Here is a 27,446-nt window from a genome sequence, read left to right as displayed (position 1 = left end):
CCCCGAAGCACGGCAGCGGACCGTGGCTCTGCTGGCTCCCTGTTGGCCTAGAAGGTTCTGACCCCCCCGCCCCCCGAACCCCTCAACTCAGTCAGCCGGCGGGGGGCATCGCGGCCGCGGCGGTGAGTGTGAGGGACCGGGGGGGGTTGCCGGCAGGCGCGCCCGGGGGAATTAGCTCCTGCACAATAGGGCCCTGAGAGCGGGCCGAGCGGCGGCGCGGAGGAGGAGGAGCAGCAGCAGCTCTGGGGACGGGGAATAGGCGCTGTTGTCGGGCTGCGCGGGGGCAGCGGACGGGGGGCGCTGTTGGGGCCGCGGAGGAGGCGGTGTGGACGTGAATGAGGGTGGGCGGGGTTGGGGCCGGGAGCGCCGGGGGAAGTGGCGAGGGCGGCCAAGGGGGTAGGGGCGGGGCGGGGGGCTGAGGGTGATGCAGGCTGTCGACGGGGGCGGGGGGATGGAGGCCTAACCCGCACCGTCAGGAGCTGCCGCAGTAAATGGCCATTGGCCTCTTAGACCTTAATTCACTCTGAGCCCCAAAGCTGCTTCTGCTCCTGACGTCCGTCCTGTCGCGTGCGCGTCTCCGGTGGTTGTTTATAAACAGCGGCCCAGCTGCTGAGGTTGTGATGGTCTCCTCCCCCGTTCGGGTTGGGCTCTTTCAGACTGGTGCCCTCGGAGTGAGAGGAGATAAAAGTGAAATATCCCTGACATCTCCACTGCTGTTAAGCAAAATCTTCCATCAGACACTAAACTCATTTGGACATCTCTTCTCACGTGAGAGACTTGGAGATCCTGGTATCTAGTAGGCGGAGGTAATATTGACATTAACTGAAAGGAACAAGTGTTTCAGTGATACTCTGTTAGGCTTGGCTGGGTTGTTGTCACCTTTCAGTTTGTAGCTGAAGCTGAACTGGGGGCTCGGTCAAAAGACTTCTCATAGTTGTTGGTCTCTGCAGTTGGTTTTTTTTTTTTTTTTTTTTTAAAGGAGAGTGTCAGGTGCAAAAGGAAGGATTTTTCTAATTTCGAGTGCACAGAATACTACTTAAAATTAGGGTGAAATGCTTCGGGAAACACTGTAGGGAGCATCTTAATTTCTGTTATTTCATAAAGAATAGGGAGAGTTGATAGGTAAAAATACTGTAGGGAGGCCTTTAAAGTGTTTCATTGAAGCATTGAATAAATTATATAATAAGGAGATTTAAAAGAAGCAGCTTTTAAGATAAAACTGAAAAAGGGGATTGCTTTTCAAACAGAAGTTTAACAGGATTTCTGAGTAATTGCTTTTTACTACTTGGAAAAACAAAAGATTAAAGTCATGGGTAAAAGTACGCAACAAATTCTATAACTTATTTTTTAAAATTATTTGGGCTAACAAATTAGAACCTTTTTGAAAGTCTGGCACCCACCTTCATATTTAAAGTAACTGTCATCACACACATTCTGACATGCATACATACATTGAAGGAGGGAGGAATGACAGTCACTTGTTATGAAGAGAGCTTATCTTTTTACATTCAAATAGCATTCTGAAGTAAGTGTATTCCAGTTGTCAGTACTTAGAGGACAGAGTTTCACACAATGAAACATCTCCTGATCAGGGTGGTGTTTATCTTACAAAAATGTCAAGCTGTCTCTTTCCTCTGATATAACAGTAGTCTCATCTTAACTGGTAATTGAGTATAATTAGTCTTCTATTACTGACTTCACTCTTATTTCTTTAAGCTTTGACTTTCCCTTTATTTAGGACCTGATGCTGCCCTCAGTGAAGCCAATGGGAGCAGACACTAAGCCATTAAACTCCATTAAAGTAGTTCTCACAACAAATTTTTTGGTGGCCTCAGTGCAGCCACCGACTCTTGCTTTTTTTTAAATTTTCTTAATTTACTTAAATTTTCTTAAAATACTTTAGGAAAAACAAATGAATGTGCACATATGTTTCCAAATCATTGTAATTGATTTATGTAGGTTTTTGGTTTTTTGCAGACTCAATAACAAAAAATAATGTACTTGTATTTTGGTGCATCTGACCCCTGCTGCCTCCACTTGCCACCCAACCCCCAAATCACCTCTAGCTGTTGCTGCCTCTCTCAGTCCTCAAGGATCCCCCAGACCCCCATTGGCTCCCCACCAACACCCCGGGCCCTGCTGTTCCCTCCCCCCAATGCTTCCACAGCCATGCACCCTGTGCTTATTCTGCATCTTGACCACAGTGCCTTGGAAGACCAGCCCTGCTGAAGCCCAAAGCTTGAGCCCCATGGCTTGAGCTGGGGTTTTTATTTATAATAGTATTCAAAGCAAATACTGCTTTCTTTGGGATGTATGATCTTGGATAAAGAGGATTGGGGGGGAGGGGGGACAGCTTTCTTGTAGGTAACATTTTAGATTCCTGTAAATGAACACCTTTTTAAAATTGAATTTTCACCTATTATTCTGTCTTTGCATTCTTTCTGTGCTAATTAGGCTTGTCAGTCTTGCTTGTTTTAGTGTCTTGACTTCTCTCTGGTTTTTGTTCACAAGTACAAAACAGCTTTGTTTGCATTGCACACACCACAGGGTTATGTATAAGTTTAAAAACACTTTCTATTGGAATCCTGAGCATCGGGCTTGTGAGAGACATTATAAAAACACACATTAAATAGATCTGGGAGAGAGAGTTGGTTAATTAGGTTTCTCATAGTTCTCTAGGCTTTAGCTAAAGTACAGATTGCTGAGTTATTTGCAATTTATTTGCTTTAAATTCTATTTTGCAGAATAAGAATTACAGGAAACCAAATAAGAATGATTAGTTAGTATTTACAGTGTTTAAAAGAATGACACCAGCATACGATGTTAACAATATGCGATGTTAAAACTTGTCAGGCAATAAATATAATACAATGATTCAAGATCTCTCTCACTCTTGTTATGTAGGCAAACTTTCTTAATTCTTTACTATTCTAGACAGATGATTTTGGTACCAGGTATGCATTTTAACTATGCATTCTTAAATACAGAATTATGTCAGTGTGTCAATTAAATTATGGACTGCCTGTGGCAGTCCAGCCAAACATTAAAGTTAGCATTTTAGAAATTTAAACCAGTTATTTAATTACTACGAATGTCAACTCATTTACCTTGCCAAGGTGATACTTGCAGCCAAGCTCTTCCAGTTTTTCCTCACACATCATCACTCTAACCCCCAAATACAGTATGCACATAATGATTTGAAAACTATTCTAATATCTGTGGAATTTCACCATTACTGTATATTCTAAATGTCACTTCAATCAGTTGTTCAAATAAGGGGAAAAAATCTTAAACTTAGAAGTCAGGTCAAAGCTTTTTCATCTTTGGAAAATTGTCAACTTTTTATCACAAAATTCCTGATTTCTAGATTGATCTCTGAAACATTCAAGGCTTCTCTCAGTTATCTTTTAGTGGGGTTAAGCAGTGTCTCGTTACACTAACATGGCCTAGCATTTATAATTTTTTGTGGCTTCAAAACTATAAATAGCTTATTAATCTTAGTTGTCTAGAAAACATGCTAAATCAAAGTTGTTGGAGAAACACAAGTGTTCATCATACGTATTTAGCTATTTACAGTTACTTTAACTTAAGTATGTACTTTCTAAGAAGCATGTAGCTTAATAGCCAAGTTGCCAGCTGAGCAAAATTACATGTTTTTTTGGTCAGGGTGTTCTGTCTTGCTTTCAACTCCTATGCCGGTTGGATGTTTCAAATCTTTGCCACTAGCCTGGGTCACTTTTTGACCTGCCCACATAACTTCACCAAGAAGAGGAACCAGTCTTCAACACCTATCAGAAACTGTATAAAACCAGCCTTGTTTTGTTCAGCAATTCTCTCCTTCAGAATAAAAAAAATCCTGACAAAGAACATGAATTTTGCCCAGGTGACAATTTGCATTTTTGTTTCTCAACTGTTTACCATTCAGTCCTGGGATCAAGAACTTCAAGGAAAGTTTATTAATCTTTAGGTGCAGTTATCTTATGCCATCAAGTTTGTATAAGACATGTTAGACTTCACCAGTTTGTGCAAAACCTCTTGGGACATAATGGGTTGCAAGAGACATTTTATCAAGGCAATCATTGAACAGCTGCCCGTTATTTTAGTTCCAGTCAGCAACATACTTCTCCAGACTGCTTCCCTCTCTCTTGTGGTGTAACCGTTGGCCAATCTTGCATAGCTCTTTGTTCTTTTCCAATTTGCAGTTTCTGTCACCAGTCCTAGATGCCTAAAGAAATGTCTGTTTTGAAGCTAGAATATCTTTACTTAAAGTCTCTTCACATTCCTTGTTTTCTGTACTTGTTTAGTAGTTCATTGTGCAGCAGTATAAAGTTATTTGCTTGATCAAACACCAATAGGATGTAAGTTAAACAATAAGGCAAAGCAGCTGTCTATACACTGTACAAATACTTGGTTATTCCCTACAGTTCAGTGACAAGATTGGTAGGATCACTTCTTATGTTAAGCTTTGTGTGCAGCTGCTAGTCATACCGTCGGACAGACCTTATGGTTATTTAGCTCTTATAACATTTGGTTAGGTTTACCTTAAACTTTCACTTCACATTGGCTTCTCCGCATAAGTGGAGTACCTTTTTAATAAGAAACAAATACCTTGTTATACCTTTGTTAATTATTAGTCATATTTATTATCACATTTCTTTTTAAACTAGATGGCATTGTCTGCACTATGTGCAATATTTTTTGTTATTTTAGTTACATTAAGGAAATTTCTTTATACTGCAGGAGTTTGCTTCTTTTCTGAAAGCCTTAGGTAACTTTAAATTTTCTCAGTGGTAGCCGTGTTAGTCTGTATCAGCAAAAAGAACAAGGAGAACTTGTGGCACCTTAGAGACTAATTTATTTGGGCATAAGCTTTCATGGGCTAAGACCCACTTCACCAGATGCCTGGAGTGGAAAATACAGTAGGCGCGCGTACACACACACCATGAAAAGATGGGAGTTGCCATACCAACTCTAACGAGACAAATCAATTAAAGTTGTTTTGTTAGAGTTGGTATGGCAACTCCCATCTTTTCATGGTGGGTGTGTGTGTGTGTGTCTTCCTACTGTTTTTTCCACTCCAGGCATCTGATGAAGTGGATGTTAGCCCACAAAAGCTTATGCCCAAATAAATTTTAGTCTCTAAGGTGCCACAAGTACTTCTCGTTCTTTAAATTTTCTGTATGTCTTCCAAAATTTTAATCAATACTCTCTCATATACAAACACAAACCATTATTAGATTAAATGTAATTGCTTGATTTACTGTATAAATCTGTATTATGAACTTCTAATATTTCAATAAAAGATAAGAGAAATCTACTTCATTACAAATTACAGTTTGTGGTTAGCTTAAGTCTCCAACTGTTGTATAGTTACCCAGTCTAATTCTTTGTGAAACATGGAAGCACCTGTTTGATTTACTGTATAAATCTATACTGGGACCGTCTAAGCATATTCAGAAAAGGAAAAGTAAGAGGAACGTATTTAACCATGAATTGTAAATTATGATGATCTTAAATAACTAGCTGTTATAGTTACCCCAACCTAAATCTTAATGAAACACAGAAGCATCTCCTACTTTTTGGCATGTTCAGATTCATAAGTGTGCTATTGGTCAAAGTTATAATGAACAAACCACCAAAGATGATATTGGAAAGCTGTGGAATTTGAGATAATTAAGTAGAAGGTGACTGCAAATAGCATTCTTACCTTAGACCAGGGGTGAGCAAACTTTTTGGCCTGAGGGCGACATGGGGGTTGCGAAACTGTACGGAGGGCCAGGTAGGAAAGGCTGTGCCTCCCCAAACAGCCTGGCCTCTGCCCCCATCTGCTTCCTCCCACTTCCCACCCCCTAACTCCTCACCCATCCAATCTCCCCGCTCCTTGTTCCCTGACCACCCCCTGCTCCCTGACAAGGCCCCCAGGATTCCCATGCCTATCCAACCACCCCCTGTCCCCTGACTGCCCCCTGGGACCCTCTGCCCCTTATCCAACCTCCCCGCCCCCTTACCATGCCGCTTAGACCAGCATGACTGGCTTATTGGAAAGCCTGGGAGGTGGGCAGGCACAAGCGCACTGTGCGCACGGTGGTGTAACTGCAGGGGCGGGGGGACAGCAGGGGAGTGGCCGGGGACTAGCCTCCCTGGGCAAGAACTCAAGGGCCGGGCAGAACGGTCCTGCGGTTCGTAGTTTGCCCACCTCTGCCTTAGACTATAGTTTCTATATAAAACTATATAAATTGAACAATGATGGAAGAAATACCAAAGTGCTGAAAATAGGACAGATGGGATGAGTGAGCCTTCTGTTAGTATTTTCCAGAAATACCAAAAAGTACTGAAGTAGCATATTAATATCCACTCTATGCTCTCACAAAAATAACCTTACTGATCTGATTATGGGAAAGAGATTCTTAATGCTGTTTTAAAACAGATGAAATTGATCCAGAGAGCTCCTTATATAGTATCATAATGTGATAAAGGAAATAAATCTTTGACACAGGAAAAACAAGGAAAAGCCTATATGGTTGCTCTTTAATATACTTAGTGTTTTCTGTGACTTTAGATGACATTAATACTTAATTTGGGTAGTGATTTTTTTTTTTTTTTTTTTTTTTTTTAGTTCAGTGCTCATGGCAACACATGACTAGTAGCATTGGATCAGTAGAGCAATTGTTTAAACTCCTTCATATAATTTGCCCAATACACTTACTCTTAACTTGTAACACTCATCTTTCAATTTCATGCTTATCTTCAGCAAAGACTGCCAATTCTATCTGTAGTATTTGCAGTATGGAAAAACATCTACGTGACATTGGGCTGACACAACCAAACTTGTTTTTGCGATGCTGAGGGATGCTAAATTTCTCTGTATGAACGTCAGTAGGGAAGGTGAAGGCTAATGAGATGACTGTAGTTCCTTATTAACTCACTCATTCTTATACTGGATGGAATCTCAGCGTTAATTTTTAAACTTAAACGTTTTTTGTCGCATTTTTATCTAGTCAGGAAGTGAAAGCAGACAAATGCTGGTGAATGCCCCATGGCCGCGGCTACCACAGTTCATTTGTCCACTACCCACCATAACTTGGAAGCTTTCTTTAGGTAAGAAAATTGCCTCAGACTGTCCTATACAACTTTCAAAATTGGTCTTTTATATCTAATTATGTTGGTTCTATAACTTTAGTTGTAAAATATCTGTGCATGTTGTATGTCACATTTTCTTTGTTTTCAGTTGTCGTCTTATGCATAGTATATTTGTGTAATTACTAATATATTATTTACTGTCAGTTTTCTTATATACTGTAATAATTGATAACATTCTTGCAGAAAGGTGGTGCAGGTGCAGAACAACCAAAAGTGATCAAAGGATACAGTCAACTTAAAAACAAAACAAAACAAAAAACTTTTGTTAGGAACATCGTGTAACAGTGGGATGTACAAGTAATACAAGATTACTGTAACTGAGACACTGAAGTTTAAAAAAAAATAAAAAATCTCTGGATGCTGTCTACAGATTCTGTCCTGTGTTTTGGTTGCTTAAAATCGGGCAAGTACAGCTCCCCAGCTCTTAGATTCTCTTGTGTGAGCTGAGCAGCACCTTTTTTCCTGCCCACACATGGAAACTTGTGTATCCCTTTACAGACTTGTTTGGTTGAGGGGAATGATATAGTTGTGGTGGTGGTTTAATAATATGGTATTGATTGTGTAACTTCAATCCCTATAGTTGTACAACTAATGCTAACTGGGTGCATTCTGAAGGTATAAAGTGGCACAAGGTTAGAGCCATGCACCTTGGAGATCACTGTTCTGTTACAAAACTGTTTGCTGAGCGAACATTTTGAGACTAGCTTCTTCAGTAGTGCTCTTTGTTTAATTAAAATACTTTTAGAATTCTTAAAGAATTCTTAAAGTCCCTCATGGGTTTCCCAGACTTTGCAGGTCAGTTTGTCTTTGGTCGATGACTTCACAGGTCAGTTCATCTTCTGGGACCCCTCCCTGCCTTCTGGTTTCATACATACAGGATGACTCAGCAATGGGATGGATGTTCAAACACCTGAAAGGTGCTGATGTTAGACAGGAACTTCCACATTCTTTGGAGGTATGTGTGCATGTGCACCTCTGATTCAAGGCTACCTTGATTGTATCACCTGAAAATTAGACTGTAGTTAACTTCAGTTGTAGAGAATATATTGTAAACTATTTTTAAGAAATAGCTGTATATGTGACATACATCTTATTTTAGATTTTAGTTAATGCCAGAATGGAACAGAAGGTTCTGTGAACACCTATGTATAAAAGGAAAATTAAAAAAAAAAATCTACATTTATAGTGATTGTCCATGATCTATAAGCAATAAACTTTTTTTTTTTCATATTGTGGTTCTAAATTTGGTATCACATAACACTGTGATGCAACTTTGCAAGAGTTTTAAAGTATTATAGAAGTATATAGAATACCAAAACTATATCGGACTCAAAAAAAGCTAAACTAAAATAATATGATAGTTAATGTAATAATTACCATATTTTGTTCTTATGGCTGACAACCTGCAGTCTGCATTTCATGTACCATATATATTCAGCATTTACAAGATACTACTTATACCACTCTTTGGCCTCACCCTCGCATATGGGGTGTGGTCACACTCTTGCAGTCTCATGATTCCCAACTGCCCAAACAATCCTTGGGGACCAATGGCAGCAGCTGCAGTTTACAGCAAGCCTCTGCGCACTGTCTCCTCATCTATACTGGGTGCCAAGTGTCTGCTTCTGAGCAGCTGACCCTTTATGTTTAGAGAAAGGGTATCCACATTTTTCATAGTTGTATCATTTAGATGATTTAGAGTCATAGGAATAGAATTAAAATTTTAGCAGTGTGTACTACTTTGTGAAATTTTGAAGTGGATAATATGTTGCATGCAAAAAGATGCAATAAAACATAATATTGCAAGGGCAAGCACTCAAAATTTGGAAATGCTAGGATTAAGGTTGCCAGTGTTACCTTAATTTGGCCCCCTTATGTGATCGTTGTAATGCATATGCGCAACATTTTTTCCATATGTGCTGATGGCAGAGGAATGGTGAGACTCTCTCTGGAGAGGCATCTCTTGGGCACAGACTCTTCTTCCCATTTCCCCCCAGCCATGACCCCTTCTGCCCTGTCTCCGCCAGTCATGGTTCCTAGTCCCATTCTCCTTACCTAGGAAGCCCCAGTTTCCACTCCTGAGGCTTCTTATCCCAGTCTTAGTCCAGCCAGGCCTAGTCTCACCCCTCTGAACTTCCAGTCCCAGATCCCGCCAGCCTCCATTCATCACCCACCACCTATGTTCCCTATCCCCATGGTCTCTTTCCCAAGGCTCCTCATCTAGTATGTGTCATGTCTCCCTTCTCCGGGCTCCTTGCCCAGCCAGTCATTGTCTGTCCAATGCTTTTTTGGATTTTGGTCTCCCCGCACACTGGCGCTCATCCAGTCACAATCTACCCCACCTAATTTGCCTGTGGTCCTTCTGCATTCAAATTGAGATCTCCTCTTCCATCCTTCCTGGGCCCAGCAATGATGTCGTTGAGAGCACAGGAGACCAACTCTCAGTTCTGCTGTCCAGCCTGGCCTGCAGCAATCTTGTGCAACAATTTCAAGGAAAGTCCTGCTCAGCTCCAAGCTGGGGCATGCAATCAAAATCTTAAGGACATTTAGCTGTGAAGCTCTAGCAAGTCTCTTCTGAGCTTGTGTAAGATGTAGTGTGTCAAAGGTTTATAATTGGCCAAATTTGGGCAGATTTTCACGGAAATAATGAGGCACATCCTTGAAACAAAAGACTCCCCCTGCCAAATGAAAGTCCCTCATGCAAAGCATGTGGTTGCTAATCAAAGAAGATGGTGCCAGAAATTAACATGGGAAAGCATGTTTTCCCTATACCTTATTCTTAGAAATAGCTGAGCTACTTTGGCTGATGGAATTTTTTTCAAAAAATTCAGCCGGAGGAAGACCTCTGGCATGGAAAATTGCATCCCAGGCAGTTTAAAGTTGTCAAAGTTACAAGGAACCAAAAACGGGGTCTATAATGGGAAGCTACCAACTCTGCCTGTAATATCAGAACACTAACTTTAATGTTCTACTGCAGATCCATTTAGTGATTCTCTGAACAGTTGTTAAATTGGTCAGTTAGATGACTATCTGACAAAATGGTCTGAAAAGTGAAGCAACACATTAAGTGTATATTAACATAAGCTAGTGTGCTGCTCTTCTTTAAATTAGTAAAAATCAAATTCTTGATTAGATTTGAAACACTCTTTTCAGTTAGATCAGAAAAACTTACTATTTAGTCAGTTAAAAAGACAAAACTTCAGTTATTAAATCTCCCAATTTATTGTGACTTTTTTTAACGTGGTTTTCATCTCCTTATTGCTGTGTGAAGACTACAAAACAGGAAACTTAAGTACAGTGAAACTGCTAATACAAAGAGCAGAATACTTTTCTCATCTTTCTGTTATAGTAGTCAGAAAAAATAGCTGTATGAGACTGTTCTTGGACCTAATTACCTTTCAAACTTGTAGTATGAAGAGTGTGTGTGGGTGGGAATACGTCTGAATTACTCAATTCAGAGTTTCTGAGGAGTTCCTTAACTTTCTGTGTATTGTCTCATATTCTTTGGTTTTTGTCATATAAATATGATCATAGTTCACCATAATCTTTAAAGTGGATTTACTGCTTCTGAAAGCTGCTGGAATAATTTCCCTGGGGATTGAAGTCCTCTATCTACAAAACAGACAGCAGTGATGCTGGTCATAGTGAGGTATCTCTTCATAGAACTAGTTAGAATGCTGTCTTTCCCACTGGTATTCCCTTGCATTGAACATACCTACTTTTGGTTCTTCAAAGTGGTGTGAACCTTCAGTCTTGTTCAGCTCCTTACTAACCCTGGAAAATCAGGTAGCATCAGTTGTGGAAAATGTCATCTTTCAGTTTTCTAGAAAACTGTCATTTCCTATAGAATCATAGAATATCAGGGTTGGAAGGGACCCCAGAAGGTCATCTAGTCCAACCCCCTGCTCGAAGCAGGACCAATTCCCAGTTAAATCATCCCAGCCAGGGCTTTGTCAAGCCTGACCTTAAAAACCTCTAAGGAAGGAGATTCTACCACCTCCCTAGGTAACGCATTCCAGTGTTTCACCACCCTCTTAGTGAAAAAGTTTTTCCTAATATCCAATCTAAACCTCCCCCATTGCAACTTGAGACCATTACTCCTCGTTCTGTCATCTGCTACCATTGAGAACAGTCTAGAGCCATCCTCTTTGGAACCCCCTTTCAGGTAGTTGAAAGCAGCTATCAAATCCCCCCTCATTCTTCTCTTCTGCAGACTAAACAATCCCAGCTCCCTCAGCCTCTCCTCATAAGTCATGTGCTCTAGACCCCTAATCATTTTTGTTGCCCTTCGCTGGACTCTCTCCAATTTATCCACATCCTTCTTGTAGTGTGGGGCCCAAAACTGGACACAGTACTCCAGATGAGGCCTCACCAGTGTCGAATAGAGGGGAACGATCACATCCCTCGATCTGCTGGCTATGCCCCTACTTATACATCCCAAAATGCCATTGGCCTTCTTGGCAACAAGGGCACAGTGTTGACTCATATCCAGCTTCTCGTCCACTGTCACCCCTAGGTCCTTTTCCGCAGAACTGCTGCCTAGCCATTCGGTCCCTAGTCTGTAGCGGTGCATTGGATTCTTCCATCCTAAGTGCAGGACCCTGCACTTATCCTTATTGAACCTCATCAGATTTCTTTTGGCCCAATCCTCCAATTTGTCTAGGTCCTTCTGTATCCTATCCCTCCCCTCCAGCGTATCTACCACTCCTCCCAGTTTAGTATCATCTGCAAATTTGCTGAGAGTGCAATCCACACCATCCTCCAGATCATTTATGAAGATATTGAACAAAACCGGCCCCAGGACCGACCCCTGGGGCACTCCACTTGACACCGGCTGCCAACTAGACATGGAGCCATTTATCACTACCCGTTGAGCCCGACAATCTAGCCAGCTTTCTACCCACCTTATAGTGCATTCATCCAGCCCATACTTCTTTAACTTGTTGACAAGAATACTGTGGGAATATGTATCACAAGAATATCCTCTCAGAATATGGATCACTGCAGCCAGATCTTTAGTTTTTTCATAGTCTAGATTCCAGAAACTAATTCTAATACTAAATATGAAAGCTTTGCAGGCACACTATATTGGGGAGAATACAGCTACCCATCTCCTCAGTGGACTAGGATACCATAAACACACCATTTCTGTGTCATAGTCTTTGTTTGCTCCCAGTCTGCTTCTGTTGCCAATTTAAAGTCATCATCTTAATCTTCAGAGCCCTCAGTGTAGCAGGAACTGCCTATAACATTGACCATGTGTCCATCTAAGATCCTTCCTTTTTGATGAAGCTTCATCAAATCTAAAGCCTTCATGTTCATTCTGTCTCTGGCCTCTTTTGACATAGCTAACAAGGATGCCAGTTATGATGTGGGCATGTGATCTTCTAAGATTTAGACCTGACTGTCAACTCATTTAGGCCTATACTGTTAGTCCACTTTTCTCAGAGATTGGGGGTACATGCAAAAATTTACTCCCCTCCCCCTGCTTGGCAACATGAAGCTGCAGCTCTAGTGCAGCTGGGAATTTAGGCATCCAACTCCTATTGGCTTGCCCCAGCTACCATTTGTGCCTTTGAAAATCTCCCTCTTTATCTCCAAACCATAGAGATATTAGAGAGATATAAGACAGTAATATCAGAAACCTGGAAGTTCCTGAAAAGGTGAAAGTACATCAGTATTTCAGATGTGGTTGGATGTTTGGGAGAGGTACTGGCTTTAATTTTGAAACACCCTTAATATATAGAAGGTGCTTACTGGGATAAGAGTTACCTTCCGTATTTTAATTGATAAAAAAAACTTCTTAAAAGTTCATGGACAAAAAGGACAAGGGAGGGGTTTGTTGTAGTTGTGTTGGTCCCAGGATATTAGGCAGACAAGGTGGGTGAGGTAATATCTTTTATTCAATCAATTTATGTTGTCCAGTAAAAGCTTGTCTCTCTCTCGCCAACAGAAGGTATTACCTCACCCTGTCTTTCTAAGAAAGGGATTTTGCTTTTTTCAGACATTGTCCTAAAACGAGCAAAAAGTTAGGCTTGTCATCATTGAGATTAATTGTCTCAGGTTTCTATAGTACCCTGTATACTGCAAAATGTTGAGTGAGAATTGTTTAGTTTTCATAGACATTCTGTTTGTAGAGAAGTAAAAGTTGACATTCAGTCCGTATGCTTTATCTATGGCATACTGATAAACCCTCTAGAGATTGTATTAATGACTTCTTGGATTAACATGCTTTGGTTGTATTCTGTTTAATTTACACACTCCTATGTGTATCTTAAACTGTAATATGTACTGAAGTCTGGTCCATAGAGTTCAACATAGCCTTGAATAATTCCATTTTCATGAGAAAGTGGGGAATTGAACGCCCTCTAATCCCAAAGATGCATCAAGGCTGATAGTTTACATTTCTTGACTCCTGTGTGGTCAGATTAAATTATTTAACAAGTTTTGCTTGAATTGTGAGTGCTTTATCTGTTTAGTGTCTAGAACTAGTTTTGGAAACTGACAAAATGCCATAATATCTTCAAGAATTGGTTAGCACTGGAAAAAAATCAAGAAAGTGGGAAGGTCCCTTTAAAGGAATTTGAAATGGGACATAATCTGTGCATGACACTTCCATTTCATGTTCATGCTGTCATTGTTTGGTTCTTAAGTATACCTAGCCACAATATGTATATGGCCTTTATGCAGTTACATATTGTGAAAATGTAAAATGCAAACAAATCACAATTAAATAGGTCCTTTTAGACCAACCTAATTTCTTTTTTGTGGTTAATTTTTTATTTTATTTTACAAAAAGATTGTATAGGCTTCTGAATATGGCACTCATCACAGGGTTTCCAATAGAATTATGCACTTTTACAATTTGTCAAAGTGCAAGACTAGACAGTACAAAACTACAAAGACATAACAAATGAGGGTAAGTTTTATGGTAGGCAAATAGGAGACCTCTTTCATTGCTAATAAAACTAATTTGTGTTTGGATCATATGCTGTAGCAATTTAGATTTAAACCCATAAACAGGCACAAATGTATTGTTGCCTTACGTATGCTGCCCTGCGATTGTGGAATTCTTAACAGCAAGCCTCTAACATAAGGTATATCCTTTCTGAAAGCTCACTACCCATAACAAATGAGTCAGTAGTATCTTTCTTTTTATAGTTCTAAAAGCAACCCTGAAACCATGAAGTTATGCACATGCCTAAGATGAATTACCACTTGATTGTTTTTCTTTGGCTGTTATCCTCATTCCTTGCTGCCCAACTAAATTTAACCTTGCAACAAATTTACAAGCTGTTGTCTTTTTGTGAAGTATATAGTACATTTTTTGTGTGCCATAAAAGGGGGGGATTGCAACACTTTGTTGCTTTTTTAGGCCAAACTCATTGCATACACCAAGAGCTGCTTGCATTTCTCTGCTCTTTTCCATAAGCACTCTGTTTGCTACTCTCCAACCCTCTCTATTTAAGGAACTACTACAATGCCCCCTCGGCTTCTCCTCCCATCCCAGGGTCCCCAGTCTCCCTCGAGCCCCAGGGATTCTATTTGCCCTCCATTTCAGGGTCCCTCATTCTACCAGCCCATGTGGTCTCTGCATCCCCGTTCCTCCCTCCCTTTATGCTGTGTTCCCACCATTATTTATCATCTTTTTATCTGAAAGATAGGACATTCGGTGTATTGCCATAAAATTATATTGGGAGGATGAGAAGAGATGATACAAGGGGTATTGTTATGCTGGAAGGTGTTAGTGGGTTCCATAACCAGTTCTTTAATTGATAGACGACAGTTATTAGAGGGGCTTGAAGCTGTGGCTGTTCAGTACAGATGGTGTTGTGTACCCCAAATTAAGAGTTCTGACAGTTGATACCTAACATTCCTGAAAATTCTGGAATTGATCTGATACAGCACTTAAAAGTTACCATATTAAAGACATGGAAATGCCATCCAGTTTTATGTAAGGTCTCACAAGCTTGGTCAAGAATAAACTAGTTTCTTTGTGAAGTTACAGCATGCTGAAGTAGGTTCCTTACACTCTAGGGGCAAGTGTCAGATAAATGTCTGTAACCTAGATAAACGTTGCAAATGTGTAAAATAAACTCTAGATCTTTTATTTTTTTCATCTTTTATGCACTGTACCTTGTCCCCACTTCAAAAAAAGTGAAGTATTTCAAAAGCATTGAAGTTCTAGGTTATGTGATTCAAAAACTATTCTGTGGGTTCATCCACTTTGTTTGATCAGTGTGTCTTGCCTTGCTTTTATGTGCAATGATATTTTGTGCATTTGCCTTTTTCTAAAAAGGAACATGGGTGAAAGTAGGTATTCAGAAGTTCATTGAATTAGATTTACCTGGACAAGCTGTTAGGCAGTGTGGGGGTGATTCTTCCTCAGACTTCACAATCCAGTGGCACTTAATTTTCCTGTGTAGACAAGCCTTAATCCAGATGAACTAAAGTGAATTTAAAGTGGATTGATTGGTCCACATTAAATCCTGTCTTGACACTTACACAGAGTTAAAGTGGTCTTAACTTGGTTTAGCTTAATTCACTGAATTAATCATTTTAATGCTAAACACTATGTGGACACTCTTACTCAATGCGGTTTAACTAATCCACTTTAAATTCACACCTTTAATCAATTTGGATTAATTTTTGCTAAATCTCTATGTAGACAAGCCTTATTTTGCCATATTGGCTAAAAGAATAAGACAAAAAGTGGTGTGGCATTTCACAGGTCCATCACTTTGGGGAAAAAATACGCATTGACAGTGTACCTTAAACTGTAACAAAGACAAATATGCTCTTAGAAATTACTAATGGACCTGCTAGTTTGAGCCTACTTACTTAAACCTAGTAGCAAATCCCATATTTTTATTTGCAGTGGAAACTTATGCGTATAGTTAACTTTCTTATTTTTATTTTTTTTAATTTTATATATATTATTTTTTAGAAGGCAGTTGGTGGTATGCTTACATGAAATACTGGCAGATGAAACTGTCCTTGGGTAGGTCATCTGGACCTAGGAAATTTGGTTTCATTAATTACGTTACAGAGCATACCTTATGTATGGAAATGAGACTCTTACTACTGTGTGCACATTGTATCAAGTGCAGAGACATTTTGTATGGTGGGTTTGCTAACATGTCTGTTTTTGTTTTTCTGATCTTCTGTACTTTTTTTTTTAGAGATCTATTGTACTTGAAAACGTACAGAAAGCTTTGTACCTTCATTACATCACACCACTCTAGTACCTGAAATTGTTTGCTCTCAAAATGAAGAGAATCAGGCGGACTGTTAAAACTGAGAACCCAGTTCTCCAAGCACCACAAAGATCAAAAAAGCAGAAAACATTTTTCTATGGATCAGCATTTGGCAAGTCTCACCTGCAAACCTTGATGGACTGGGGAACCCTGCCACTCCATGTAGTTTTACATATTTTTCAGTTCTTGCCTTTAGTAGATAGAGCACGGGCATCTTCTGTTTGCCGAAGGTGGAATGAAGTTTTTCATATTCCTGACCTGTGGAGGAAGTTTGAATTTGAGCTTAACCAACCAGCTACTTCTTATTTAAAGTCTACTCACCCTGATCTGATTCAGCAAATTATCAAGAGACATGCTGATGATCTGCAGTATGTCAGCTTCAAGGTAAAGATAGGAGTGGAGGCTTGTTTTGTCATTTTACAGGACGGTGGTGTTTGGATGTCTGTAAATTGTATTGCGTCTCCATCCAAAAACTTCTTTTTTTAAGGATAAATTGGTATGACTATTTTATTGAATGCATGGAAAGTTATATTCGAAGATGTTTCCAGCAATTTTTTTCAAAAGGAAGCACTTGCTAAAATTATGTACTTCCTGTACATGCACAGTATCTAGTTCACATGATTTCCATAGCCTGTTGTATTTAATTTAGCGTATTATTTTAAAAAATTAATTTTGCACAGCATTGTAGTAAATTTGACATTAAATAAATAGTAGCTATTTTACCTTTTGTATTTAAAAATTACAAGACCAGTATTGTCAGTGGAAGTATTCTGTAAGACTAGGATTGACGTCCTATCCACAGTTTTTCTTATAGTTGCACTAAACTAAGTTCTCTACTGACTAATTCTCAGCTTCTGGGAGGGAAGGAGTATTTTTTACCTCTTAGACGTAGCAATTTAAAGCAGAGAGGTAAAGAAAATGTAATCAAAATAGTATATCTAACTACATATGTTAAAGGATATCTCAAAACTTTTTATATGCTGCACATGAATATTGAGATGATTGAGAAATGTTAATATCCAAGAAACAGCACAGTAATGTTTACACACACAAGTGTTAAGTTCATGTTTAGAGTACCACCTTAACGTAGTCCTCCCTTTATTCGGGTGTTAGACCATTCAGATGATATTAATGTAGCTTGTCTTGGAGATACACCACTCAAAGTATAGCAATTACGTAGATAGAATCTACACTGGAAGACCGTCTTAATTACATTTGGGGACTATAATGTTGTAATCAGGTCCCCTTACATGGGTGAATTTCTAGTGTAAAATAGCCCTAAGTTTGTGAACACCACAGAGGGGGAGTTGATGTCAAAGTCAGGTTTAAACTCAGAAGTTTCTTTCTCCTAACACTGTCATTAGTAATTTTGTTTTTTAGTTGCCTTCAGAGTTCTTGTGATGCAGTTCTGTAGCAGTCCATGGTTAACATTTTAATCAGTTACTTTAAGTACATGTAGCTACTTCACGTAGTACAACTGATTTGCTTCTTAATATCTCATCTGCATAGTGATCTAGATAACAATATGTAGCTCATATCTTAAAGCTCTTGACAAAGGAGGTAGGTATCACCCCCATTTTACAGATGTGGAAACTGAAATACAGATGTAAAGAGGCTTGTCCAAGGTCTTGCAGCAGACAGTGGCAGAGTCATGAATAGAACCCAGGTCTCCAAGTTTCACTAGGCTACACTGCGTGTAATGTGGACCACTTTGCTGGATTACTTTTATTTATCCTGTTTTTAGACCAGAATAAACCCCAAAAGTCTGACAGTTGATAATTATGAAGGAAGAGGTATCAGCTATGGACTTATGCTATACATTAACCTGCAATTCAGTACTAGTCATGCGTCCAAATTGTTGATAAAGAAATGCAGAGATGAGGCAAATCAAAGATAGATGGATAACCTTAAGATGTCTGGTGTTATCAGGACTGTCAGAACAGGGTTTATCTGCTAATCACACAGTGTAGTAAGTATTGTAGGCAAGTACTTTCCATGACTCTTTGCTGCCTTCAAATTATTAACTGCTTAATAAGTTTCACATGCCTTTCTTGGAGCAAATAAAAGTTGGTATAGTGCAATCTACTAGTTAAAAAAAACTGGTGCTATTCTATTTTGGATATTAAATATATTTTATCATGCTGTTGACTTTCTAGGAAGCAATACAAAATGACTTCAGGGTTTTAAAATTGTCTTTTAGGTTGATAGTAGTACTGAGTCTGCAGAAGCTGCCTGTGACATCCTTTCTCAATTGGTGAATTGTTCTATCAAGACATTAGGTTTGATTTCAACAGCAAAACCAAGTTTTATGAACGTCTCCAAGGTAATGTCCTATGGACTATCAAATTTTACCTTGATAGATAGTGTAACAAATCATTTAATATCTAAGCATGTTAAACTATGTAGATATTATTATTGAATTAAAAAGAAAAGTAATTTTTACAAACCCAACACTTTAACATTAAAGTACCCAAATGCACAAAGTTCTATTTCTTGCCATATATTTCTCTAAACACTCATTTTCATGTTTGTATTTTAAAGTATGACCTACATTTGACAACACTCCATTCTTAGAGAACTTTTTGCCCCACTGATACTGGCTTCTATAAAACTAGTAACTATATATCCACAACTCTAGGTCATGTGGCATTGATTATGGCCCCAGTTGGGAACGTATCTAAGCATTTGCTTATGTCCTATTGACTTGAATGAGTCTTAAGACTGTGCTGAAGCATGGTTATTAATCCAGACTTGGAACATCTGGGAAGCAAATGCATGGCTCAAGACTAGGGCTGTTGATAAATCACACTTAACTCATGCGATTAACTCAAAAAAATTAATCGTGATTTAAAAAATTAATAATGATTATGATATCACACGGTTAAACAATAGAATACCAATTTAAATTTATTAAATATTTTTGGATGTTTTTCTACATTTTCAAATATATCGATTTCAATTACAACACAGAATAAAAAGTGTACAGTGCTCACTTTATATTTTTTATTACAAATATTTGCACTGTAAAAATGATAAATAGTATTTTTCAGTTCACCTTATACAAGTACTGTAGTGCAATCTCTTTATCATGAAAGTGCTCCTTACATATGTATTTTTATTTTTTTTACATAACTTCACTCAAAAACAAAACAGTGTAAAACTTTAGAGCCTACAAGTCCAGTCAGTCCTACTTCTTTTTCAGCGAATCGCAAAGAGAAATAAGTTTCTTTACATTTACGGGAGATAATGCTGCCCACTTAATTACAATGTCACCTGAAAGTGAGAACAGGTGTTCGCATGGCACTGTTGTAGCTGGCTTCACAAGATATTTACGTGTCAGATGTGCTAAAGATTCATATGCCTCTTCATACTTCGGCCATTGTTCCAGAGGACATGCTTCCATGCTGATAACACTCGTTTTAAAAAAAAAAATGCGTTAATTAAATTTGTGACTGAACTCCTTGGGGGAGAATTGTATGTCTCCTGCTCTGTTTTACCCACGTTCTGCCGTATATTTTGTGTTATAGCAGTCTCGGATGATGACCCAGCACATGTTGTTCGTTTTTAAGAACACTTTCACTGCAAATTAGAAATTTCACATTGGTATCTTCTTTGCATTTTGTCAAAAGATAGCTACAACACTCAATCCAGGATTTAAGAATCTAAAGTGCCTTCCAAAATCTGAGAGGGGTGAGATGTGACGCATGCTTTCAGAAGTCTTAAAAGAGCAATAATCTGGTGCAAAAAACTACAGAACCCAAACCACCAAAAAAAGAAAATCAACCTTCTGCTGGTGGCATCTGACTCAATGATGAAAATAAACATGCATAGGTCCACACTGCTTTGGATTGTTATCGAGCAGAACCTGTCATCAGCATGGACGCATGGCCTCTGGGATGGTGCTTGAAGCATCAAGGGGCATATGATAGAGTGGGGCTCCACCCACCGCCTGGGGAGGCTAGCCCCCAGCTCTGCCCCTTCTACCCAGAGCCACGAGATCCCCTGCGCGCCCCCTGCCCGGAGGAACCCCAGGCTAGCTGTAGCCCAGAGTGTGTCTACCCCCACCCCCCGGCTAGAAGAACCCCAGGCTAGCCGCAGCCCAGAGCTCCCCCTTACCTCCCCCTGCCCAGAGGAGCCCAGGCCAGGGGGGCTGAATCCCCAAGCGAAGCCTCCCCCCGCCTGGAGGAGCTCGGGGCTGGCTACAGTCATGCCTCACCTTCCCTCCCCAGACCCAACCCACCCATGACCCAGGGGAAAAGCATCTGTAGAAGACACTTCTTGGTATGCCCCAGGCGTATTCCGGGGTGGCTGAGGAGGTGGTATGTGCCTCCTCTGCCACCCTGGAACCTGCATGGGGTATAATAAAGCAAAAACCCTGCTGCCAAACTGTGCAACCGGGGGTCCAGTGGCCGTGACCGCGCTGGGGGAGGCAGAGCTTCCCATGGCCAATTATACCTGCTGCCCATGGACATACGAATCTTTAGCGCATCTGGCATGTAAATACCTTGTGACGCCAGCTACAGCAGTGCCATGCAAACGCCTGTTCTCACTTTCAGGTGACATTATAAACAAGAAGCAGCATTATCTTCTGCAAATGTAAATAAACTTGTTTGTCTGAGTGATTGGCTGAACAAGGAATAGGGCTAATTGGACTTTGTTTTATTTTTGAATGCAGTTTTTTTTGTATATAATTCTACATTTGTAAGTTCGACTTTTGTGATAAAGAGATTGCACAACAGTACTTGTATTAGGTGAATTGAAAAATACTTTTTTTTTTACAGTGCAAATATTTGTAATAAAAAATAAAGTGAGCACTGTTGACTTTGTATTCTGTGTTGTAATTGAAATCAAAATACTTTAAAATGTAGAAAACATCAAAAAATATTTAAATAAATGGTATTCTGTTATTGTTTAACAGCGCAATTAATCATGATTGATTTTTTTTAATCGCTTGACAGCCCTATTCAAGATTCCAAAATTGTAGTGGTATGAATCAGATCTCCAGAAGTGAGGTGCTACGGTACTTAATTTTACATATGTAAGTATATCGTTTCCTTTTTCTCTCTCAATGAACTAGGGCTCAATTATCACTCCATCAAATGTTAGTCCTGAGAGGTCTCAGTTCAGTTTCTTGATGAAAATTTTTTTTTTCTTAATTTGGTATTTTTACTTACTGGTATTCTGTAGCTACTTCAAGCTCTTCATTGTATGCACTTTTTTTTCTTTGAAAAGAGGGGAAATGGGGAAGAGGGCAGAACTGTTTGTGTTCACTGTAAGCATTAAAATAACCCCTAGTTTGAGAGTAAGTACTATATTCTTTATTACATAACTTAGGGGATTGATTAAATAAGAATTTATAATTACGCTAATTATTTTACCCCTTTGGTCCATGTAACACAAAACTAGTGGCTCTACCTTGAGGCAAAGGTTCAATCAACTATGCTATGGATATAATAACATTAAATGTCCACTGAAGGATAACTTCCACCCCCTGTCACTTTCTCTGAACAGGCTCATTTTGCATCAGCATTGACAGTAGTTTTTGTAAACTCCAAGTCGTTATCATCCATCAAAATTGATGACACACCAGTTGATGATCCATCTTTGAAGGTTCTTGTTGCTAACAATAGCGATACTCTAAAACTGCTAAAAATGAGCAGCTGTCCTCATGTGTCACCTGCTGGTGAGTAGTAAATCTGTTTAAAAAGGAAGTAGTAATGCAATAGTTACTATTGGGATGCATTTCTGTTAACCTTTTTTCAGGTACTTAACATTTGGAATAAATTATTCTTCCACTTAAAATCTTTCATGCAGATTCTCAGTTCAGAGGTGGTACTTAAACCTTCCACTTAACTATTCTCAGTTGTCTAGAGCATGGGAAAATGTCCTCTTTAATGTTAAGCATTTTTGGAGTAATCGAAGTGAAAGGAAAGCATCAGAATAGTATTGATATACCTTTCATATGACTTCAAATATTTCTGGTTTTATTCCTGTTTCTGGGATTCGTCCATGCTGTTTCAATCATTCTAATGCTTTGTTTTACTTCTGTAAAGAATTAAATTTTAGATTTAAAAAAAAAAAAATTTAAACTTCCGTGCACTTAGCCCAACATGAAGGCAAGTACTTGTTTATATATAGTACTGTCTCTTTCTGTAACATAAGTATAAAGGACAAGACCCTTGCTGTGTGAAGAAATTTTGCTTGAAATAATGGAGTTGTAAGTATTCAAATTCATGAATTGCTCATAGCATGCACAGTATTTTCTAAACTAGTCAACTTGTGTTCCATAATATACTCAAGATAACATGAGCATGTACAGTACCTGTATCTCTGTTCATTGAAAAAACATAACTTTATGTGGCTTAGTTGTTTAAAATCAAGTAATGCCGTGCAAAAGAAGCTTTAATACAAATTTGTGATGGGAAATTAGATAACATTGAATTTCCTGAATTATGTAAGGTATTATAAACGTTATGCATTTATGTATGGTGTTTATAACTTTATCAATGACAAACTCTGCATATTCTGAGTCTAAAAACATCTTAAAGTGATTTAAAGAAGTTTAGGAGTACTTGTGGCACTTTAGAGACTAACACATTTATTTGAGCATAAGCTTTCATGGGCTACAGCCCACTTCATCGGATGCATCCGATGTTCTTTTTGTGGGTACAGACTAACACGGCTGCTACTCTGAAACCTGTCATTAAAAAAGTTTGTGAGGGTCTGTTTTTCTCAACATAAATATTAAATGAGTTCAGTTCTGTACTGAGGCTTTTGAATGCCAGCTCAGTTGCAGTTTCCACAACTAAAAATCAAACTGCATTTTTAAATATCATTACTAGTTAAAGCTTCTGTGGACCAAATTGTTCCCTTAGTGACAGATGTGCAACTTGTTGTCTTCAGATTATGCCTCAGTAATACTCGTCCCTATTCATTGCATTCAGTGGCTTTTTACAAGTATGACTGAATTAAATTGAGTAAGCAGTTCTGTTGGTATACAAATAGGCTAAAATTCAGTTCACTCTCTTACGGATGTAGGCGCATTCTAGGGCTAGTAGGGGGAAAATAATCACTAAAATAAGCAGATATGAACACGCAAAAGAAGCAGAACTGCAGAGTAGGAAGATTCCATATTTAGCCATTTTTCACAGTATAGCTTCATTTTATATTTTACACTAACTTTTTAAATGAAGAGATTTGTTTGACAGCATTTAGGGGTGCCATCAAATATGAACTATTGTAAAGCTGACTGCTTTGAACTTCCTCCCAACCTATAAAAACAATCCTTTCTATTATCATTGCTTTTCTGGAAATATTAGACATTGTTCTGGGATATGGGTATACTAAAAAAAAAACCCACATGGTTTTGTAGTTTGAATAAAATGTTTTAATTTAAGCTAAGTATACAAATATATATTGTACTTTTATAAAAGAAATATATGCAATTTATGTATTTCATTTTTTTGTCTTAGGAATTCTTTGTGTTGCTGACCAGTGTCATGGCCTTAGGGAACTGGCTTTGAATTATTACATACTAAGTGATGAACTGCTGCTGGCTCTTTCTAGTGAGAAACATGTTAATCTTGAACATCTTCGCATAGATGTTGTGAGTGAAAATCCTGGACAAATTGAATTTCATACTATTAAAAAGCAAAGTTGGGATGCACTTGTTAAGCACTCCCCCAAAGTCAATATTGTGATGTACTTCTTTTTATATGAAGAGGAATTTGATGCATTTTTCAGAGAAGAAACTCCTGTTACGCACCTTTACTTTGGTCGTGCAGTAAGCAAAGCCATGTTAGGTCGTATTGGAATGAACTGCCCGAGGTTGATTGAATTGGTGGTATGTGCTAATGGACTTCAGCCACTGGATGATGAACTCATTTGCATTGCTGAACGCTGTAAGAACCTAACAGCGATGGGCCTTGGTGAATGTGAGGTTACCTGCAGAGGTTTTATTGAGTTTGTAAAGATGTGTGGAGGGAGGCTCACCCAGCTTTCTATTATGGAGGAGGTACTAATTCCAGATAATGATTACAACCTGGATCAAATTCATTCAGAAGTCTCCAAACACCTTGGAAGAATGTGGTTCCCTGATATGATGCCTACCTGGTAAACTAGCTATAGAAAGTATTACTATATGGTTAAAACTGGTTAGATCAAGATGTTGCTTACTATGCAAATAAGAAATTATAAAATAAAGCATCAAAACTTAATTTTAAATTTCTCAAGTTTAATGAACTGCGTATAGGCTAAAGCGAAGTGCTTGAGTGACAGTGTTACATTAAATTAGAAAACAGAAGCTCGTATAGTTTACAGTAGATACATTGAAAGGATGTCTGTGGGTTAGAGATGTTTCTTCCTCCAATTAAATTAAGCATATTCATTTGGCCTCTGTTAAATTAAATTGTTCCATTAAACACACTTAGTACAAAGTTTTTTAAGGTGTTCTATGATGTTAGTCTTTCTGATGTGGTTAAAGGGAGTCTGAAGCTAGCCTGCTTGATAGGGAGTTAAATGGAACTTTCAGGTAAATTATTACTTGCAGTGTTTATCCACTTGTTCATCAGAAAATTATTAGTGAACATGCAGAACAAATACTTTGTATCATAATAGCAATCTGAAATAGTGTAGCTAATTAAATCTGTTTTAATGTGCTTGTATACATGTGTTTGAATATTGTGGCAAATTAAGGACCTATGCCGCAATAAAGAAAAAGTTTTTGATTTTAACTCTGTACTCAATTTTTACTTTATCAGTAAGTTATACCATAAAGATAGTGTTGTATAATTCATTGTTTCTCTTCCTATGTACTGACTTACCTGTACAGGGAAAAAAAAAACCTTGTTAAAATTGATGTACCTAATTCATGGTGTTTCAGTTCTTGGCTAAGCAATGAAGCACTTTGGTAACTGTATATAGGAAATAGTAGCTCTTTCATTTGATAAAGTGTATACTTTTATCTTTAAGACCAGTTTTTTTATCTTAAATACTAAACTGTCAGGATTCTGGCCCATGCTCCCTTCACAAAGGGTCTATTAAGATGTCCCGAAATGGTCACGGTTGTATTCCTCTTCCTGGTGTAGGGATTGCTATGATATCTCAGCGACACCAGCACAGAAGTATGCTGGTAGGGAGGAGTGTGTGATTGGGGTATACCACCTGGATCCAGTTCTTTCCCCACCTGGCATAAAATTGAAAGCTTAGAGCAACGCAAGGCTTTTCTAACGCTAGGGGCCAAACTGGCCCCATTAACCCCTGGGAATTGGGGCGCCTCAGCTGTGCCTCGCAGAACTCTGCCATAACCACTAAATCCTCCTATAGTGAGTGTCGGGGGCTGATCCTGTTTTCATTAAGGCCTTGGCTACACTTGCACGTTATACCGCAATAAAGCCGCCCAGAGTGCTCTAACTTACTCCCCGTCCGCACTGGCAAGGCACGTAGAGCTCTCTGACTCCCTGGCTAGAGCGCTGCTGGTACTTCACCTCCCCAAGAGGGATACGGTTTGCTGCGTATTGGGTGAGATGCTACAACGTCAGTGTGAACGAGGAGTTACGGTACAGCGCCCTGATTGCCCTCCGGAAGTGTCCCATAATGCCATTAACTGAAGTGGCCTCTCTTGTCTTTGTTGTGAACTCCGGCAGGAATGCGGAAGTGGCCCTTTCAGAGCTCCATTTCGGTGCCGGCTGCTTATCAGCTCTGAGGAAAAAAAAACAAACAGCTAATATTTGCTTTGAGTGAGAGAGAGGCGGGGGAGGGAGGGGAACCTGTACTTACAAGACAGTGTGCTGACACACTCTCAGCACCACAAAAACCCACTCTCTCTCCCCCCACATACTCACAACACACTCCACGCCACCCCCTCCCCCTTTGAAAAGCACACTTCAGCCACTTGAACGCGGGGATAGCTGCCCATAATGCACTGCTTCCAGTACAGCTGCAAATGTGGCCACCCCAGTGCGCTTTCAGCTGTCAGTGTGGACAGACTGCAGCACTTTCCCTACTGCGCTGTACGAGGCTGGTTTAACCCAAATCGCTCTACATCTGCAAGTGTAGCCAAGCCCTAAGTAAGCAAGACTTGCAACCTAAATGAATGTCCTGCCTGTGTAAGGACTGCAGGATTGACTTGTTGCATATCCACACTAAAGAATCCTGTGGTGAAGGCGATCTTTCTTTTACTTGAAATGGGGTAAAGGTTGTTAGTACAAAGTAGATCATGTGTTTGTTTTTTGTGATCCACTTTTATACACTAATGTAAATTGTAGTGCACTGTACCATAGTTTGTCTAGCTACCTGCTTGTAGCAGCAAATCAGAGATGTGTGCATTTGGTTGATCTGTATTAGGTTTGTCACATCAAAGTAAAAGCCAAGTAGAGTTACTTCCTTCGTTAATCTAACTTCTCTGCTGTACAAATAATTTTGGGTTAGGTGTTGGCTAACTCCTCCATTCCTTCAAACAGAATGGTTTGAAAAGTTTTATACACAACATAAAATAAGAGCTAATCGGGATAAAACACACTAAATGTATTTGAATTGATCAGTAGTGAGTTTTTACAAACTATACAAGACAAATATTGTAGTAGAGACTGTGTAATATCACTTGTTAACCAAGCAGTTCGTAAGTGGTAAATTAATAATCTAAATTAGTTCCAAATATTATTTTAATGAAGATTTTTGTAATTTTTGTTTAAACTGTAAATTTAATAAACTGATCTAATTTGCCCACTGATTTTGAAAATTTTTCTATTGGTTTTAATGAAAGTAGTTAAAGGGCAACATTTTAGAATAAGTGACAGGTGAAGGTAAACATACATAGGAGTACAAATGGAAGGGAATCGGGGGGTTTTTTATTGTTGGGGGGGGAGGTTAATAGTAGGGGAAGACTGTTGTTTCTCTGTTAGTTAATATAACTGCATTATTAGCTGAAATGTCAACCTGGGTACATTCTCATCCTTAAAATTAACATCATTTTTTATTTTCCTCGTCTGCCATAGTTGTTCGGGGACTGGAAAGAGCTGACTTTTTCTCTCACTGTGGGGTTTTAGTCAC

The 27,446-nt window shown here is 39.1% G+C and overlaps 1 protein-coding gene across 6 annotated transcripts; it reads left to right on the top strand.

Moving 5' to 3' along the window:
- On the top strand, positions 1-27,126 carry LOC141991946 (F-box/LRR-repeat protein 21-like). Of its 6 annotated transcripts, none has more exons than XM_074960414.1 (7): positions 1-122; positions 6,999-7,098; positions 7,967-8,095; positions 16,323-16,781; positions 18,598-18,720; positions 21,909-22,080; positions 23,870-27,126. In XM_074960414.1, the coding sequence occupies exons 4-7, from the start codon at positions 16,410-16,412 to the stop codon at positions 24,511-24,513; spliced, it is 1,311 nt and encodes a 436-aa protein (XP_074816515.1). In that variant the 5' UTR covers positions 1-122; positions 6,999-7,098; positions 7,967-8,095; positions 16,323-16,409; the 3' UTR covers positions 24,514-27,126. The 6 variants fall into 6 exon arrangements, with proteins under 6 accessions (XP_074816515.1, XP_074816514.1, XP_074816517.1 ...); XM_074960416.1 differs by having other exon boundaries at positions 8-122; positions 7,003-7,098; XM_074960415.1 differs by lacking the exon at positions 1-122 and adding an exon at positions 572-806.
- Positions 27,127-27,446: the final 320 nt, after the last annotated feature.

The sequence above is a fragment of the Natator depressus genome, chromosome 8, assembly GCF_965152275.1.
Source record: "Natator depressus isolate rNatDep1 chromosome 8, rNatDep2.hap1, whole genome shotgun sequence".
Classification (NCBI taxonomy): domain Eukaryota; kingdom Metazoa; phylum Chordata; order Testudines; family Cheloniidae; genus Natator; species Natator depressus.
This window is presented reverse-complemented; position numbering and strand designations above follow the sequence as displayed.

Bases quoted from the DNA above. Each gene is read 5' to 3' on its own strand.
- LOC141991946 (XM_074960413.1), top strand. From the start codon at position 16,410: ATGAAGAGAATCAGGCGGACTGTTAAAACTGAGAACCCAGTTCTCCAA. The intron at 18,721-21,908 runs GTAATGTCCTAT...TTCTCTGAACAG, and splicing joins GTTTTATGAACGTCTCCAAG to GCTCATTTTGCATCAGCATT. The intron at 22,081-23,869 runs GTGAGTAGTAAA...TTTTTGTCTTAG, and splicing joins TCCTCATGTGTCACCTGCTG to GAATTCTTTGTGTTGCTGAC.